Source organism: Perca fluviatilis, chromosome 16 (genome assembly GCF_010015445.1).
Source record: "Perca fluviatilis chromosome 16, GENO_Pfluv_1.0, whole genome shotgun sequence".
NCBI lineage: Eukaryota > Metazoa > Chordata > Actinopteri > Perciformes > Percidae > Perca > Perca fluviatilis.
The window spans coordinates 21,770,820-21,786,268 of record NC_053127.1 but is presented as its reverse complement, the minus strand read 5'-3'; the positions used below and the strand labels follow the sequence as shown (position 1 = coordinate 21,786,268).

The 15,449-nt window shown below is 41.8% G+C and overlaps 1 protein-coding gene across 5 annotated transcripts in view; it reads right to left on the bottom strand.

Moving 5' to 3' along the window:
• LOC120543655 (ryanodine receptor 1-like) overlaps positions 1–15,449 on the bottom strand; it is a 51,274-nt gene that overhangs the window by 35,668 nt on the left and 157 nt on the right. For all 5 annotated transcript variants that reach the window (XM_039776797.1, XM_039776798.1, XM_039776800.1 and 2 more), the window contains exons 2-34: positions 15,332–15,431; positions 15,145–15,241; positions 14,546–14,620; positions 14,303–14,459; positions 14,022–14,186; positions 13,697–13,818; positions 13,405–13,591; positions 13,153–13,288; positions 12,923–13,018; positions 12,371–12,489; positions 12,075–12,208; positions 11,725–11,966; positions 8,873–9,065; positions 8,555–8,771; positions 8,384–8,488; positions 8,181–8,284; positions 8,014–8,097; positions 7,726–7,885; positions 7,475–7,622; positions 7,120–7,319; positions 6,865–7,039; positions 6,543–6,751; positions 6,073–6,431; positions 4,301–4,427; positions 3,894–4,054; positions 3,634–3,796; positions 3,463–3,549; positions 3,146–3,372; positions 2,604–3,042; positions 1,979–2,530; positions 1,680–1,880; positions 1,177–1,288; positions 932–1,075 (exon numbers count right to left, since the gene is read on the bottom strand). In XM_039776797.1, the coding sequence (XP_039632731.1) occupies positions 932–1,075; positions 1,177–1,288; positions 1,680–1,880; positions 1,979–2,530; positions 2,604–3,042; positions 3,146–3,372; positions 3,463–3,549; positions 3,634–3,796; positions 3,894–4,054; positions 4,301–4,427; positions 6,073–6,431; positions 6,543–6,751; positions 6,865–7,039; positions 7,120–7,319; positions 7,475–7,622; positions 7,726–7,885; positions 8,014–8,097; positions 8,181–8,284; positions 8,384–8,488; positions 8,555–8,771; positions 8,873–9,065; positions 11,725–11,966; positions 12,075–12,208; positions 12,371–12,489; positions 12,923–13,018; positions 13,153–13,288; positions 13,405–13,591; positions 13,697–13,818; positions 14,022–14,186; positions 14,303–14,459; positions 14,546–14,620; positions 15,145–15,241; positions 15,332–15,404 (5,770 nt within the window). In that variant the 5' untranslated portion in view covers positions 15,405–15,431. The remainder of the gene's footprint in view (positions 1–931; positions 1,076–1,176; positions 1,289–1,679; positions 1,881–1,978; positions 2,531–2,603; positions 3,043–3,145; positions 3,373–3,462; positions 3,550–3,633; positions 3,797–3,893; positions 4,055–4,300; positions 4,428–6,072; positions 6,432–6,542; positions 6,752–6,864; positions 7,040–7,119; positions 7,320–7,474; positions 7,623–7,725; positions 7,886–8,013; positions 8,098–8,180; positions 8,285–8,383; positions 8,489–8,554; positions 8,772–8,872; positions 9,066–11,724; positions 11,967–12,074; positions 12,209–12,370; positions 12,490–12,922; positions 13,019–13,152; positions 13,289–13,404; positions 13,592–13,696; positions 13,819–14,021; positions 14,187–14,302; positions 14,460–14,545; positions 14,621–15,144; positions 15,242–15,331; positions 15,432–15,449) is intronic.

The window sequence follows — 15,449 nt, the reverse complement described above, 5'->3', positions numbered from 1 at the left end:
AGCTTTTTTCACCTGGGTCGAACATTGGGAGAGGTAGCATTATCAGCTGAATAGCTTAGTGCAGGCGCTAATGAATCCACCTTTGTATCTCGTGAATGACCACACTAATAATGCCCGAAATTATACCAAACTTCTACAGTAGTACAAATAGGTTATGCACTCATAAAACGATGGATTGGAAAGTTTGTAAGTACACCAGAAGTTTATGTAAATAACACTTGCCTGTTGGCTCCTGCTCTCTGCGGCTGCTGCTGCTACTGCTACCGGGCAGTAAGAGTGCTTAGGGAAGTCTACAAATTACAACACCGAAAAGTAATACAACAAAAATATTTATTAATTTAATGATTAAATAAGGTAATGTCTCCAAACTTACCTCAATTATAACTTCTCTCCTGCTAGTTATACTACAGCACTTACTTAAAAAAAAAAAGTTTAATTAATAAATATTTTTGTTGTATCTCTTTTCGGTTTTCAGCAGCGGCAGCAGCAGAGAGCAGAAGCCAACAGGCAAGTGTTATTTACATAAACTTCTGGTGTACTTACAAACTTTCCAATCCATCGTTTTATGAGTTCATAACCTATTTGTACTACTGTAGAAGTTTGGTATCATTTTGGGCATTATTAGTGGGGTCATTCACGAGATACAAAGGTGGATCTATTAGCGCCTGCACTAAGCTATTCAGCTGATAACGCTACTCTACGCTAACCCTCCCAATGTTCGACCCAGGTGAAAAAAGCTTCTGGGGGGTTGTTTGGCTCGAGGTCATGGTGAAAAGGACCCTACGGTGAAATTACTCTGAACCATCACTTTAACTATGGATAATCATGCAATTAATAGCAATAAAATATTTGAATCGATTGACAGCCCTAATACAAACAAAAGATAGTCTTAGTGCAGTTGTAAGTGACATGAAAAAGATGAGAGGCTCACTTGGTTTTTTATCTTCCTGTGGCTCAGGCTCCACCTCTACCTTCTTCTCGCGAATTCTTTTCACCTTGTCCAACAAACGGACCAGTCGTCCCCGGAGAGAGTTATCCACTTCTTCCTCTTGTTCTTCTTCTTCAATATGAACACCTAAGAGTGAAGTCTTAAATTAGATACTGTAACTTATATTTGAATCTGCTATCAGCAGTGTTTATTTCAAATGCTGATTGATACTGTAGATGAAGACTGACCACAGTGAGCCAGCAGAGCATTATGAAAAGTCAGCAGAGATTCGCGGACTTCATCAGGAACAGGGCACTCTTCATCCTCAGCACAGTTCTTAAAGTTCATGAGCATGTTGACCTACACAACAGCAAGAAAGGAAGTATGCTCATTCTAATTTTATTTTTCAAAAGCCAAAAATGGTTCATCTTAGGAAGCGATGTGTTATTTAAGTTTTATTTAAGAGTTTCTTTGGTAGGATATAGTGGACACGCTTACTCTTCTGTGAATGTTTCCAGAGTGAACACTTTTTTAAACCAGCTGTTCTGAAAAGTTCTCATTTTGTTATTATGTCATCTACATTTGCCCAGTATTCTACAAGAATAAATTAAAATACACATGAACAAAGAAAGTAGTGCACAAATGCAGGGTAAATTCCTACTAGCTTTTTTAAACCATGTTTCTAGGATGGAGATAAATTAAACAATCAAAATGCACTCTACTCCCTTTGTGTGCATTTGTGTGGGTGTACCTGCTCCTGTGGTGGGGAGCGAAATTCACGGGTCTTGCGAGCAGTCTCAGCTGCACTCATGGTGAAGGCCAGCATAAGTTCATTGTAGCGCTGCCTCTGGTTGGACTGTATCTGGCTGACAAACTGGTCTGAAAAGGATGTGATGCCCTCCACTCTGTGACGTAGTTCACAGTCACAGAAATACTGCAGTAGAGTACACATCTAAAGAACAAAAGTAAAGTGAATCACTAATACTATACTACTAACAGTATCACTGGAAGGAAGAGCATTTTTGTATCTTCTAAAAAGACCAGTCATACCTGCAATTTGACAGACTCTGGTAGCTTCATCTGGAAGAGTCCTTGTTCTAGATGTTCTTCTTTATTCTCCTCTCTAATCTCTTTCTCTGTTTCCTCGTTTCCTTTCTCACCATTTAATTGCTCTGTCTGAGCCACCATTTCTTCATGTGTGGATTCTGTCTCTAATTCTTCTTCTTCCTCCATTTCTTCCTCTTCCTCTTCACCCAAGCCACCATCCTCAAATTCCTCTTCTTCTTCCCCCATGGCTTCGTGCTCCTCTTCCTTCACCGCTCCTACTTTTAGAGGTGCTTTTTGTTCATTCTCTTCCTTCAAATTGGCATTCTCCTCAGCAGGCTCCTCTGCTTTCTTGCCACTGAAGACTGTGGGCTCAAGCATCTTTAGGATGTGTGTGACATCTTCATCATCAAACACACCCATGATGAGCAGGGTACTGATGAGCTTCAAGATTGGAACAAAATGAAACTCAACACTACCTCCCACAGGATCTCTCATGGCTTGACCTCCATCTTGCACAGCCTCAGTAAGCATGTTCAGGGCCTTGGTCTTTAGCACCTGAAAATACAAGCACATGTATGAGTATAACTGACTCAAGAGTCCTTAAAATGCAAAACCTGTTCAAACTTACCTGTAAGGGTATGACTGGACTCAGTGTGTAGATGTCTGGATCTGTTCCAACAAACCCAATGGAGGAGAAATGGAGTTTGGGACGCAGACATGTAGTGAGGCCAACCCCAGGTAAGGCATGAGATTTGTCAGAGTACAGAGTGATACTGCGTGTTTCGTCTGTCATTGGAACTATAAATTCCTTGTTGGTTCCCAGTCGGTTCCTCTTAGCAGACTCCAGGTGCATGCTGATGAGCAGATCATAGAAGCCGCTCCTCATTGGTCCAGGTAGGTAGGTGTTCTCTATGGCATAGAAAAGCTGGGACTCATCCACATGGCTGCACAGAGCGTGAGCCACACGGTTGTTTCCCAAAGCACACACTAAGCCATACAGCTTCAGAGTATGATAGTGGAACTTCAGCAAGTCCATACGTTCAGACAGCTCAAGGATGTCAATACACCTAGAGGATACAAAAGGGTTAATTTTACCTAAAAAAAGAAAGCAATGCATTTTTGTAACTCCTAAAAATGCAACAGATTCATGCTGAGTGATGTAGCTCTGACCTGTTCTCCTCTGGGATATGGAGGGCCATCATGGTGAGTGGATCCTGACACTGCACAATCCAGCCCAGTCTCTCACTAACACGTCCTGTATCTGGAGCCAGGAAGTGGTTAGGCATGCGGCTCCAGATGACTGGGGTTAACATCTGGACATCCAGTCTAGGAGGGCACTGGGGTACAGGGTTCTTGCGTTCACTCCGGAACATGGCGGCTGAGATTGGCATAATGTTCTAGAAAGACAAGTAAAGGAAAACAAATTATATATTAGACCGTTACATAACAAAGTTGGTAATTGTAATTTGGTTATTTTTGTGACTGACCTTGAGCTTGCCTAGTTCGAACTGAATCATATTCTGACTGGAAGGAAGGACAAAGACAGCTGGGAACAGTTTTGTGTTGGGCTCCACCTGCAAAAAGGGAACATGGTTGCATTAAATGACCAAGACTATAAATAAGGAACTGTGTGAATACCAGAATGAAGCTTATCTGACCTGGTAAAATGTGTTGATCTCTTTTCCATTAGCAGTAAAAGTCATGAGTCCTGTGTCCAAATCAATAAGACAGCCAATCACAAAATCCTCTTGACTGACTCGGGTCTGCTGGGAGTTGCTGAACTCTCCTCCCCATACCATGTAGCAGTTACTGCGTTTTACACTGAGGAAGACAGACAAAAATCAGAAACGGTGCATTTTTGTCATTTTCATAGAAAACACAAACTTTTTGGGTTTCTGTCTAGAGCAGAGTAACATACCTGTCATGAATGTTTCCTTTATCATCACCTACAGTGACTGTTACATTTCTCACTTTGCTGATGTCAAAATGTGGGTCATACTGGTGATAGTCAGGCGTGATCCAGCCCACCCACACGCCACCGGGCTCCTGCCCCGCAAACACTCGCACAGAATAATAGTACTGGTAAAGGAATGAGGTGAATGGGAAATTAAGATCAGTACAGTTTCAGGTAAAGATGACTTGACATGTTAAAGTCATTACAGTACTGGCAGACAAGTTCAATTTGAAAAATACTGTAATAAAGGTAACATTGTTTATATTGTATGTTATTTATTGGGTCTGTAGTTAAGCAAAAATGAGCAAATGGGCATGGATTTGATATGGCTATGAATATGATAACCATATAAATAAAAGCTATAGTCATACTGTTGTAGTGTTGAGGATGATGTCTACGTCATCCCTGTCATCTGGCACCACATCTTCCACTAAGCGGGGAATGTTGATAACAGGTGGTGGAGTTACTAATGCAGCCTTCTTAGCCTTGAAAAGGAATCTGTAAATAACAGCAGCAATTACTCCATATACAGTACAGGCCAAAAGTTTGGACACACCTTCTCATTCAATGCGTTTCCTTTATTTTCATGACTATTTACACTGTAGATTCTCACTGAAGGCATCAAAACTATGAATGAACACATGTGGAATTATGTACTTTACAAAAAAGTGTGAAATAACTGAAAATCTTAAAAGTCTTATATTCTAGTTTCTTCAAAGTAGCCACCCTTTGCTCTGATTACTGCTTTGCACACTCTTGGCATTCTCTTGATGAGCTTCAAGAGGTAGTCACCTGAAATGGTTTTCCAACAGTCTTGAAGGAGTTCCCAGAGATGCTTAGCACTTGTTGGCCCTTTTGTCTTCACTCTGTGGTCCAGCTCACCCCAAACCATCTTGATTGGGTTCAGGTCTGGTGACTGTGGAGGCCAGGTCATCTGGCGCAGCACTCCATCACTCTCCTTCTTGGTCAAATAGCCCTTACACAGCCTGGAGGTGTGTTTGGGGTTATTGTCTTGTTGAAAAATAAATGATGGTCCAACTAAACGCAAACCGCTGCAGGATGCTGTGTTAGCCATGCTAGTTCAGTATGCCTTCAATTTTGAATAAATCCCCAACAGTGTCACCAGCAAAGCACCCCCACACCATCACACCTCCTCCTCCATGCTTCACGGTGGGAATCAGGCATGTAGAATCCATCCGTTCACCTTTTCTGCGTCGCACAAAGACACGGCAGTTGGAACCAAAGATCTCAAATTTGGACTCATCAGACCAAAGCACAGATTTCCACTGGTCTAATGTCCATTCCTTGTGTTTCTTGGCCCAAACAAATCTCTTCTGCTTGTTGCCTCTCCTTAGCAGTGGTTTCCTAGCAGCTATTTGACCATGAAGTCCTGATTCGCGCAGTCTCCTCTTAACAGTTGTTCTAGAGATGTGTCTGCTGCTAGAACTCTGTGTGGCATTCATCTGGTCTCTAATCTGAGCTGCTATTAACTTTTTTTAGCAATTTCTGAGGCTGGTGACTCAGATGAACTTATCCTCAGCAGCAGAGGTGACTCTTGGTCTTCCCTTCCATGTGAGCCAGTTTCGTTGTAGCGCTTGATGGTTTTTGCGACTGCACTTGGGGACACATTCAAAGTTTTCGCAATTTTCCGGACTGACTGACCTTCATTTGTTAAAGTAATGATGGCCACTCATTTCTCTTAACTTAGCTGATTGGTTCTTGCCATAATATGAATTCTAACAGTTGTCCAATAGGGCTGTCGGCTGTGTATCAACCTGACTTCTTTACAACACAACTGATGGTCCCAACCCCATTAATAAGGGAAAACATTCCACTAATTAACCCTGACAAGGCACACCTGTGAAGTGAAAACCACTACTTTGAGGAATCTAAAATATAAGACATGTTTTCAGTTATTTCACACTTTTTTGTTAAGTACATAATTCCATATGTGTTCATTCATAGTGTTGATGCCTTCAGTGAGAATCAACAATGTAAATAGTCATGAAAATAAAGAAAACGCATTGAATGAGAAAGTGTGTCCAAACTTTTGGCCTGTACTCTATATGAAAATGTAAACACAGTATCCCAGCCTTCTTCCCCGTACACCCCATCTCAAGTCACTACATGAATCTATACGAACCCTTTCTTCTTGCTTTTTTCAGTTGATGCGTCCTTCTCATTTTCTCCATTTTTGATGGCAGGGATCTCTTTAGGAACAGAGGGTTCTTTCTTCTCCTCTTCCTGCTCTTTGCGAGTAGCTGACTTCTTGAGTATTTCAAAGTCAGAGTCTGGGTCCACCTCTAGCACCTCATCCTCAGGGATTGTCAGGGCTCGAGTAAGAAGGGTGGTCCCTGCTGGGACTTTGAAGGTCTCATGAAACTCAACTGGCATGCTAAGTCTGAAGAATAGCAGATCTGTGTTGGCGTTCTGAGATCCAAATGTCTTGTGGGTCAGTTTGAGACAAGGCGCACTTTCCACTGTCCCATCAACACGGGAAACCTAGAGCATAAATGAAAGGGGGCTAGGTGGTGATCTAGAAAATACTAACTTATTCATAATGGGAACAAAGAAATATCTCATCAAAACACTGCAGCAAGTAATGCACAGTACCTCAATGTGATGATGATCAGTAGGCACATTGATAAACTGGGGAAGGCTTTTGCTGAACCACATGGTAATGTCTCTTTTCATGTTAATAGCAAAGGGTTCAAATCCCTCCTGCAGGCCACAGATGGTAAAATAACGAAGACTGCTGACGTTCTGACCCAAGTTGATCCTGCCGACCTGGGACAGGCCCAGACAGCACACAGGTATAAAGCCTAGGGATGTTTGATACATACATGATCAGCATCAGAAACACAAATCCATAAGTGCTGATATCCAATGTCTCTACCTGAGAACTTCATTTGCTATTAGCTGTTACTGTACTTACCCTCTCCTATCTCGATATCCTTAAAAGCCATCTCAGAGCCTGAGTCGCTGATCAACATTTCTCCGTTGAGTGTAAACATGATGTTCATCTCTGTGAGGTCAATCATACACCCCACCACATCACCAGATAGCCACTGACGACCAAATGGCTCATTTCCTACATGCCAACGTTGGGCCTGAATAGGAAATGTTAGAGTTAAGTATTACAGAGGCTTTGAAATCCTTTAGAAGCATGTAAGCTAGGTCTCTCTCCTACCTTGAAGCCATTGAAGACATATGCCAACTCATCTGCACCAAGTTCAGTGTCTGCACGAACACTGGGCCTGGCCCAGCCCACTCTCATTTCCCCAACTGTCACAGCCTCAAACTCAAAGTACCACTTCCCTTGTGTGACAGCATAAGATTTCTCTGCTCTGAACACTCTGATCTTATCACCAGCTGCTGGTCCATGCCCACCTACATTAACACAAACACAGTAATGAACACTTAATAGAAAAGCTTGTAGTTTTAATGAAACACCTGTAGCTTTAATAATGAATCTTGTAGGACAAAATTAAAAAAATAAACAAATATTCCTGCCATCCTGCTTGTAGATAGAAGTGCAACCTTACTGCTCTCCTGGTCAGGTGGTTCTATGTTGTACCCATATCCGATGAGAGTGCGAACAGCTGCGCAAACTGTTTCTCTGTTGGTCTTTTTAGTCTTTTCATCCAGTAGGTTGTAAGGAACCAGACGGGGATTGCGCTTGTTCATTATATCCTATTAAAAAAAGCAATGAAAATGTGCACATATAAATGTAATAGAATAAATAAAAGAACTTTCATGCAGCATGTACAAGTGCTGGAAAAACAAATGGTGGTACCTGCCCAATACTGTAGGTCCAGCCCTGGCGAACCCGGTCTCTTGCCCACACATTGTGTCCGTTTTCTGCCAGTCTCTCCACTAGAGTGTTCTGATTAGGAGTTAACTTGACATGGTTGAGGTCCAGAGGGGCTGGCTTATATCCGCTACTCTGCATGTAACTAACGAACAATGTTTTGTGATCAGAATGGGTCAGAGAAAGCCTTTACAAGGCCATTAACAGTATACATGATAAAAGAGAAGCAATGTCACAAATTGAATCAAAATAAATCAATGCCATGCAGCTCACGTTTTGGGGAGTTTGGTCTTTTTCAGATTCTCCTCGGCTTTCTCATCTCCCATTCCTACATGACAGCCTAGTGCCAGCAGAGTCCTTTGAAATGAATCACATGATGCGTTAGGAATACAAGAAGACGAAAGCCCAGTGCTTCTAATTAAGCGAGGGTGCTGACTTACTTGAGTGTCTCTCCTGACATTGCCAAATTGTAGTTCTTCTCTGGTTCAGGCAGACTCTGGAAATCTACCAGGCAGGGGTGCAGCTTCTTGTTGTCATCACGGAACTTGACATTGAGTTTTAAAAAGTAAAGTGCAAACAAATTGTAAGGGAATTGTTAGTGTGCACAGCAACATTTACTACAGGAAACACTGAAAACACTTACTGGTCCATAGGTCCACCCTTGTTCAATGCGAGTAATAGCCCATAACTCATGGCTATTTTCTGCAAGCTTCTCTCGAATGCGTTCCAAATGAGGAGGAAGTACGATCTGAAAGAATAATAAATTCAGTTTCATGGAAAGATGACGATGAAAAAGAATATAATAAGATTTTACCTGTATAGTGTCTACAGGGCAAGGAGTGAAGGCTGTATGTGAGAGGGACTGAGTTGGACCCAACAGGTTGCGGATGTCATCAAAATCATGTTTATACTCCTTGATGGGCTCAATCCGCAAACGGTCCCTTGGTAGCACTGCTTCATAGCACGGAGCGTAGCCTGGAGGTGGGAGAAACTTGAAATCCCCATGACGCCCTCCGAGAAGAAATCGCAACCTTACAGTTAGAGTGGAAAATTGACATTAGTCTCATATATAATAACTATACTGCATTTAAGACATTCATAATACTTAATTTTATAATTCACAATGCCCTACTTAACGCCTGCAGAGAAGCTGACAACAGGGAAGAACAAGCCATCCAGGTTGAAGTTCTCAAACATGCCCTGAACAGGATGCCCATTGATACGGAAGGAAATACTGGGCACACTCAGATCCAAACAACAGCTGACCACGTCCTCTGATGAAAGGATGTGCTGATTAGGTGTGGCAACATGACGCGGAACACGTCCTGTGGACAAATAAAGAAAATTAATTAATATGTTGTCAATATACCTGAAATCTTAAGGAGTTTATCTATGTAACTTGTAGGCATAATGTCGGAAAAAGTAAGGTATGGTCACAAAAGCACAAGATCAAATGCATGCAAAAGATTAGTTCTGCCAAGAAAGGTAAAGATCCAACCGAATGCGCCTCCTACAGACCCGTCTCCCTGCTAAATACAGATGCTAAAATTTTAGCTAAGGTTCTAGCTCGGAGACTAGAGATTGTCCTCCCTACTGTTATATCTGAGGACCAAACCGGCTTTGTTAAGAACGGGTATTCTTTCTTTAACGTGCGTCGATTATTAGATATCATCTACTCTGCTTCTGAGGAGGTCCCAGAGTGTGTCGTGTCAATTGATGCAGAAAAAGCATTTGACCGCGTCGAGTGGGTCTATCTATGGGTCCTTGCCGAATTTGGTTTTGGAATTAACTTTATCTCATGGATTAGGTTGCTATACTCTCATCCCAAAGCCTCAGTTCGTACTAATTCTCAGTTGTCCAAGCCATTCGACTACATCGTGGAACCCGCCAGGGGTGCCCTCTGAGTCCTTTGCTTTTTGATTTAATCATCGAACCCCTCGCTATAGCCTTTTGTGGCTGTGAGGACATGGCCGGTGTTTGGAGGGGGGGCACACAGCATAAGGTCTCTCTATATGCAGATGACCTTTTGCTTTTTGTCTCAAACCCAGACACCTCTATGCAGTTTGCTCTGTCGCTGTTCAATCATTTTAGTCAATTTTCGGGTTATAAGATAAATCTTGGAAAAAGTGAACTGTTTCCCATCAACTATGAAGCACATGCGTCAGTTACTAACTGCCTGCCATTTAAAATAGAAAAAAACAAGTTCTCATACTTGGGCATTTTGGTTACGAAGAGATTTAAGGATCTCTTCAAAGAGAACTTTATCAGTCTGTTAAACCAGGTCAAACAAACGCTAGCACAGTGGTCGCCTCTGTCAATGTCTCTTGTCGGCCGGATAAAATCAATTAAAATGGTTATTCTACCAAAATGTATGTACCTCTTTCAGGCCTTACCGGTGTTCATCCCAAGGTCCTTTTTTGACCAGCTTGACTCAGTTATTTCCTCATATATATGGAGAGGTAAGCGACCTCGTCTGAATAAGTCCCACCTTCAAAAAGCCAAAGCTGCGGGTGGCCTGGCTCTCCTTAACATTCGCTTTTATTACTGGGCTGCTAATCTGCGCTGCCTTGCATTTTGGTCCTTTTTTCACGGTCAGCCCAATTGCCCCGACTGGGTAACCATGGAGTTACATACAGATGAGAATATATCCATACCTGCACTACTTGGGTCCCTGCTTCCATTCCCCTCGATCACATTTTTTAGGAATCCGGTGGTTAAACAGTCTTTAAAGATATGGGTTCAACTAAGGAAATGTTTTGGGTTGCATAACCTCTCTCTACTGAGCCCTATTGCATCAAACCATCTTTTCAAACCATCAACGCAGGATCCGGTCTTTAAAGACTGGCATAGGAAGGGTTTGGCTCGCTTCAAGGACCTGTTTATAGATAACCCTTTAGCATCATTCGAACAGCTAAGCGACAAATTCAGTCTTCCAAAGTCAGATTTTTTCAGATATTTGCAAACAAGACATTTTATGTTGTCTAAGATGTCCAGCTCTTCTATATCAGCAACCACTTCCCTTGTTGATATAGTTCTTTCTTTAAACCCATCTCAAAAGCGACTTGTCTCTGCCTTGTATGGCAGGATGCTGGATCTAAGGCACGCCCCTGTGGACAAGATCAAGGCGGCATGGGAAAAAGACCTGGGCCTCTCATTGTCGGAAGATACATGGAGTTCTGTTCTTAAACTGGTTAATTCCACCTCTCTATGCGCTCGCCACTGCCTTATTCAATTCAAAGTGGTCCATAGGGCTCATATCTCAACAGCCAAACTATCTATTATGTACCCTGACGTTAGCCCACTTTGTGTTAAATGTAAAATGTCTGAAGCCTCTCTTATCCATATGTATTGGTCATGTCCCGGCCTTAACAAGTTCTGGAAGGGGGTCTTCCAAACATTATCTCAGGTGTTTAAAATCGTATTAGAACCAAACCCTCTAATTGCTCTTTTTGGGGTCATCAAAGAAGAGGTCTGATTATCTGCAGATACACGACGTACTATATCTTTTGCCTCTCTTCTGGCCCGATGAGCAATTCTGCTAAGGTGGAGGGAATCTGCCCCACCCACTCATACACAATGGCTGACAGACATTATGTCCTGCCTAAAGCTTGAAAAAATCAGGTTCTCGCTTCAGCATTCAAATGCAAGGTTTCGGAAAGCATGGGGACCTTTTTTGAACTCATTCCAGGCTTTATAAACATTTATTAATCAAGCACAGTTTAATGGAATTACAGTGTCACTGGGACAGGTGGATACTGACATTTGCTTACTGGCAGTGATTTGGGAGGGATTACTTTGAGTATTTTGGTCTTTCTTTTGATGTTGTTGGTTTGACTTGTATGGCATACACTGTTTTTTGTTTGTTCCTTACATACAACCTGTCCTTGACGGGTCGACAGCTTTGTACGTTGCTGCACTGGAAACTAAATAAAAAAAAGATGTTGATTTAAAGATTAGTTCTAAGTCATACCATGTTTACTTTACCTGACCAGAGGTGAAGCCCGTCAAAACCGTAGGAGTAGAGGTCATCCCCAACTCCGTTGCCCCCCCAGCCTTCCCCTCCACCAGGGTAAGGACTGTAGCCCTCCGTCAGAGCCCAACCCACACGCAGGTGACATGGCTGAGCCGTAAGAAAAGGCTCCACTTGGTCCACCATAACCTCAAAATACCACTTCTTATACTGTGTGGATCCTTCACAAGTTCCAAGGAAAATGTTGGGTCTCATGCTTATGGAAGATAACAAAACAAGTGTTTATAACTGGGCTTCAGCACAGAAGAAAGAGCATAACGCTTTTTAAGCCTGTTCTGAAGTGTGCTAATACAAATTGACCCACCTGGTTACATAATTGATAATGTTGGTTTGAAGAAGGAGGTCCCGACCTGGAAGCAGATTCTCTGTGATGAGATTCTGATTTGACCTTACAGCCACCCCGTTACACACACACAGAGAACAGAGCACATCCAAGACCTGCAAAAAGAGGAGATAGAAATCGATGAAGCCAGTTCTAGTGCTGCTCTGTAGCTCGAGATTTCATATATTACAATATTTTATATATAATATATGAACTGCAATCAATTGATTCAGTTTGCTCAACAAACAGGTCAGCAAGCAGTGTTACATGTTCCTGACCTTATGATTGCGCCCATGCTTATCCAGCAGAGAGATGATTGATTTGATGTGATTCTCCTGGATAATATTCAGCACCTCTGGACTCTCAATCAGAACACAATACAACACCTCCAGGATTCCTGACATAAAAATGTGACAATATATAAATACACACTGTTTATATCGCACAATACAATATAATACACCCTTGGAAACAATAACAGGAACACATAAAAATGTAATGCAATTGAATGACCCACACCAATCTATAGCTTTAAAAATTACCAGTTTTTACACAGCAATCCAAGCATTGCAGGAATTTTGTTTTAAATTGCATCATGTTGTCAGATGTTCTTGTTATTGTATCCCCCCATTTGCTGTTTGTAACTAATCAAATTCAGTTTCAAGTGACAGGGCAAATGACGGGTGTTTATTTATACTAGAGAGCAGCACACAAGCTTTCCTCATTCACAGTTAAGTGATCAGTCTAACATTTGTTGGCTTTTGCAGAGAACAAACAAGAAACAAAATGTACATTGTACATATAAATGAGCTTCTATATGTCTTAGATACCTGAAGATGCCTCCAAACGATCCAATTTACTGACCAGCCAGTCAAGGTTATCACAGAACAGGGCACAGTTAGCACGATTCCCTCTGATCAAGGAAGCTTCACAAAAGAAGAGAAGCAAAAAAGATTGTGCATCAAATTCAAAAACAAGAAAGGCGGCTTCATATGGGGGACATAATAATGACTAATCTAAAATCACCATGAACACAGAACAAATCAACAGATGGGCATACCTAGCAGTTCATACAGTAAATTTACTATCTCTTTCCATGACTCTGCGGCTTCTTCCCCAGCATACTCTGAGAAGTGGGCTGCTGTGTTGTAGACGTTGAGCCGATCAACACAGTCCAGGACAAGAGTAATCATTCCCTGTTAATAACAATAAAAAATGTGTTGAATGGATATAAATCAACCAAACTAAATTTACATCCAGACAGACTGTTATACATTTTCATGAATAGTCAATCCTCAGTAGGTAGACCAACCTCTTCCTGGAAGAGGTTCTGTCTGTTCTTGAGGGAGCGAAGCTTAAACTGTTTATCTTCATGCTCCAGCTCCTCCTCAGGGGGTCTGAAGTAGAAAATGAGGTCCTGCAGGGAGAGCACCACTGTGTCCATAGGCAGAGATGTGGAGTTGGCAGATTTGTTTTTCCCACTCAGAGCATCTAGACCTCTGGAAACAACAAAATAACATGAGAATACCATAACAAATATGCTGTAACTCAAAAATAAAAACATGGCTATTAGCAAAAATTGGAATAAACTGAAGTAACGTTACTTAATGAACTGGTTGAAGAGGCCTGTTGTGCTGAAAATCATTCTGGCAGCTTGGGACTCTTCGGTCTGAGATCGAGCCACTGTGAGTGCATCATCCATATGACCTTCTTTATGGAGTATTGCCTAATAATTGAACACAGGTGCTCTTAAAACACAAGTATATACACAACACTCATACATACATTCATACATACATACATACATACATACATACATACATACATACATACAGTGCATGATTGTGTTTCAGTTGTTGTTGTTGTTGTTGTTGCTCCAGCACTCATTGGTGATTTATATTTTGCTGATCATCTTGAATTCTTCTTTACCTTTCTCTTTAGAGGACCCAGACGGGCAGATTTGGCATCAACAGCAGCATATGTAAGCCAGAGGGCAGTTGAAGCATGCTGTACAAAACACATGGACTCTCCATACTTGATCTCCGGCGTGCCCATGCCTTCCACATCTCGCTTCTGGATCACTTCAATTTTTTCCTATAGTTGGAATAAAAAGTGTGATCTTCATTGAGGCTGGTAAATCTCTACACTGCACTATAGAGTGTCAAACGCTTAATAGATTTCTGGCACAGCTGACTTTGCATGACAATTACCTTTGAAATTCGGAAGCAGAAGGCTGACATCTTGGAATTTGCCTTCTCTGGGTCCACCAAAAGCAGTCCTTTCTCTTCATCCAGACAAAGGTATCTGCCTGTTGTTATGTGACGTATCCGAAAAGACTGGCCCCATTTAATGTGACCTCCACTCCAACTGCCAACAGGGACACACTGTAAAGTCACTAAAAGTGAAGGTTTGTAAGTTTGTAAGTTTTTTACACAAGGAATCAAGACACTCACGCGATACGCAGTGGCTCAAGTCTCCATAATGATCGAGCATGGCTGCATACAGCCCCTCCTTCATAATGAGCAACTCTGAAAAAAACATGCCAGTTAATGGTATGCAGTATGTATCAGGAAATTTGAAGTTGAAAAATTCCAAAATATTTTGGTTAATTTCCAATGGTTACAGTTTATGATAGTACACTATGACAATCAACTTGCAGACACTTGGAAATGTATTCAGAGAGGTAGCACATTACAATGAACATCATTATGTGGTACTCTGGAAACTCCTGGGGCTGAGAAACAAGCAATGTAAGCAGAAAATAATATTTGCATTTTATAATAAGAATAAGGGGCTGTCCTATTCATTAAAAATGTGGCTGCTTGTCAGCCAAACTCAAGTCTCAGGAGTGGAAGAGCTTTCAAGACAGTTCCTACACCATGCATCACCTAAAATGCATGTGCTTTATGATGTAGAGCACATACTGAAAAACGTATGGTATGCTTCGGAAAATGGTTGAGAATGACAAAGTGTAAAGCTAAAACAACCAAAATCTATCAGTTCAGTGTTTTAATACTTGATGGCATGTACAGCAATTAAAGATTTTGGTCACCTGCGCTGGTCGTCCCCTTGGTCAGCACCTGGGATTGCTAAACACTCGTCCATGTGACCATGGAACAGCCTGAGCACATACCCTCCGGTCAGAAAACCTAGAGGAAAAGAGTCATATTGCTAAGAGAGAGTCCAGTATTATGGACAAAGAGACTTTTTATTTTTTTTGTAACAACAAAATTTCAGACCTTCAGCCAGCTCGCATCCTGACATCACAGGGGTCATGGTCCACAGCGTTTGCATGAAAGAGGCATCTACCATCAAGTCACCGCTGGCATAGGACAGATGCTAAAAAAAAGTGCAGGT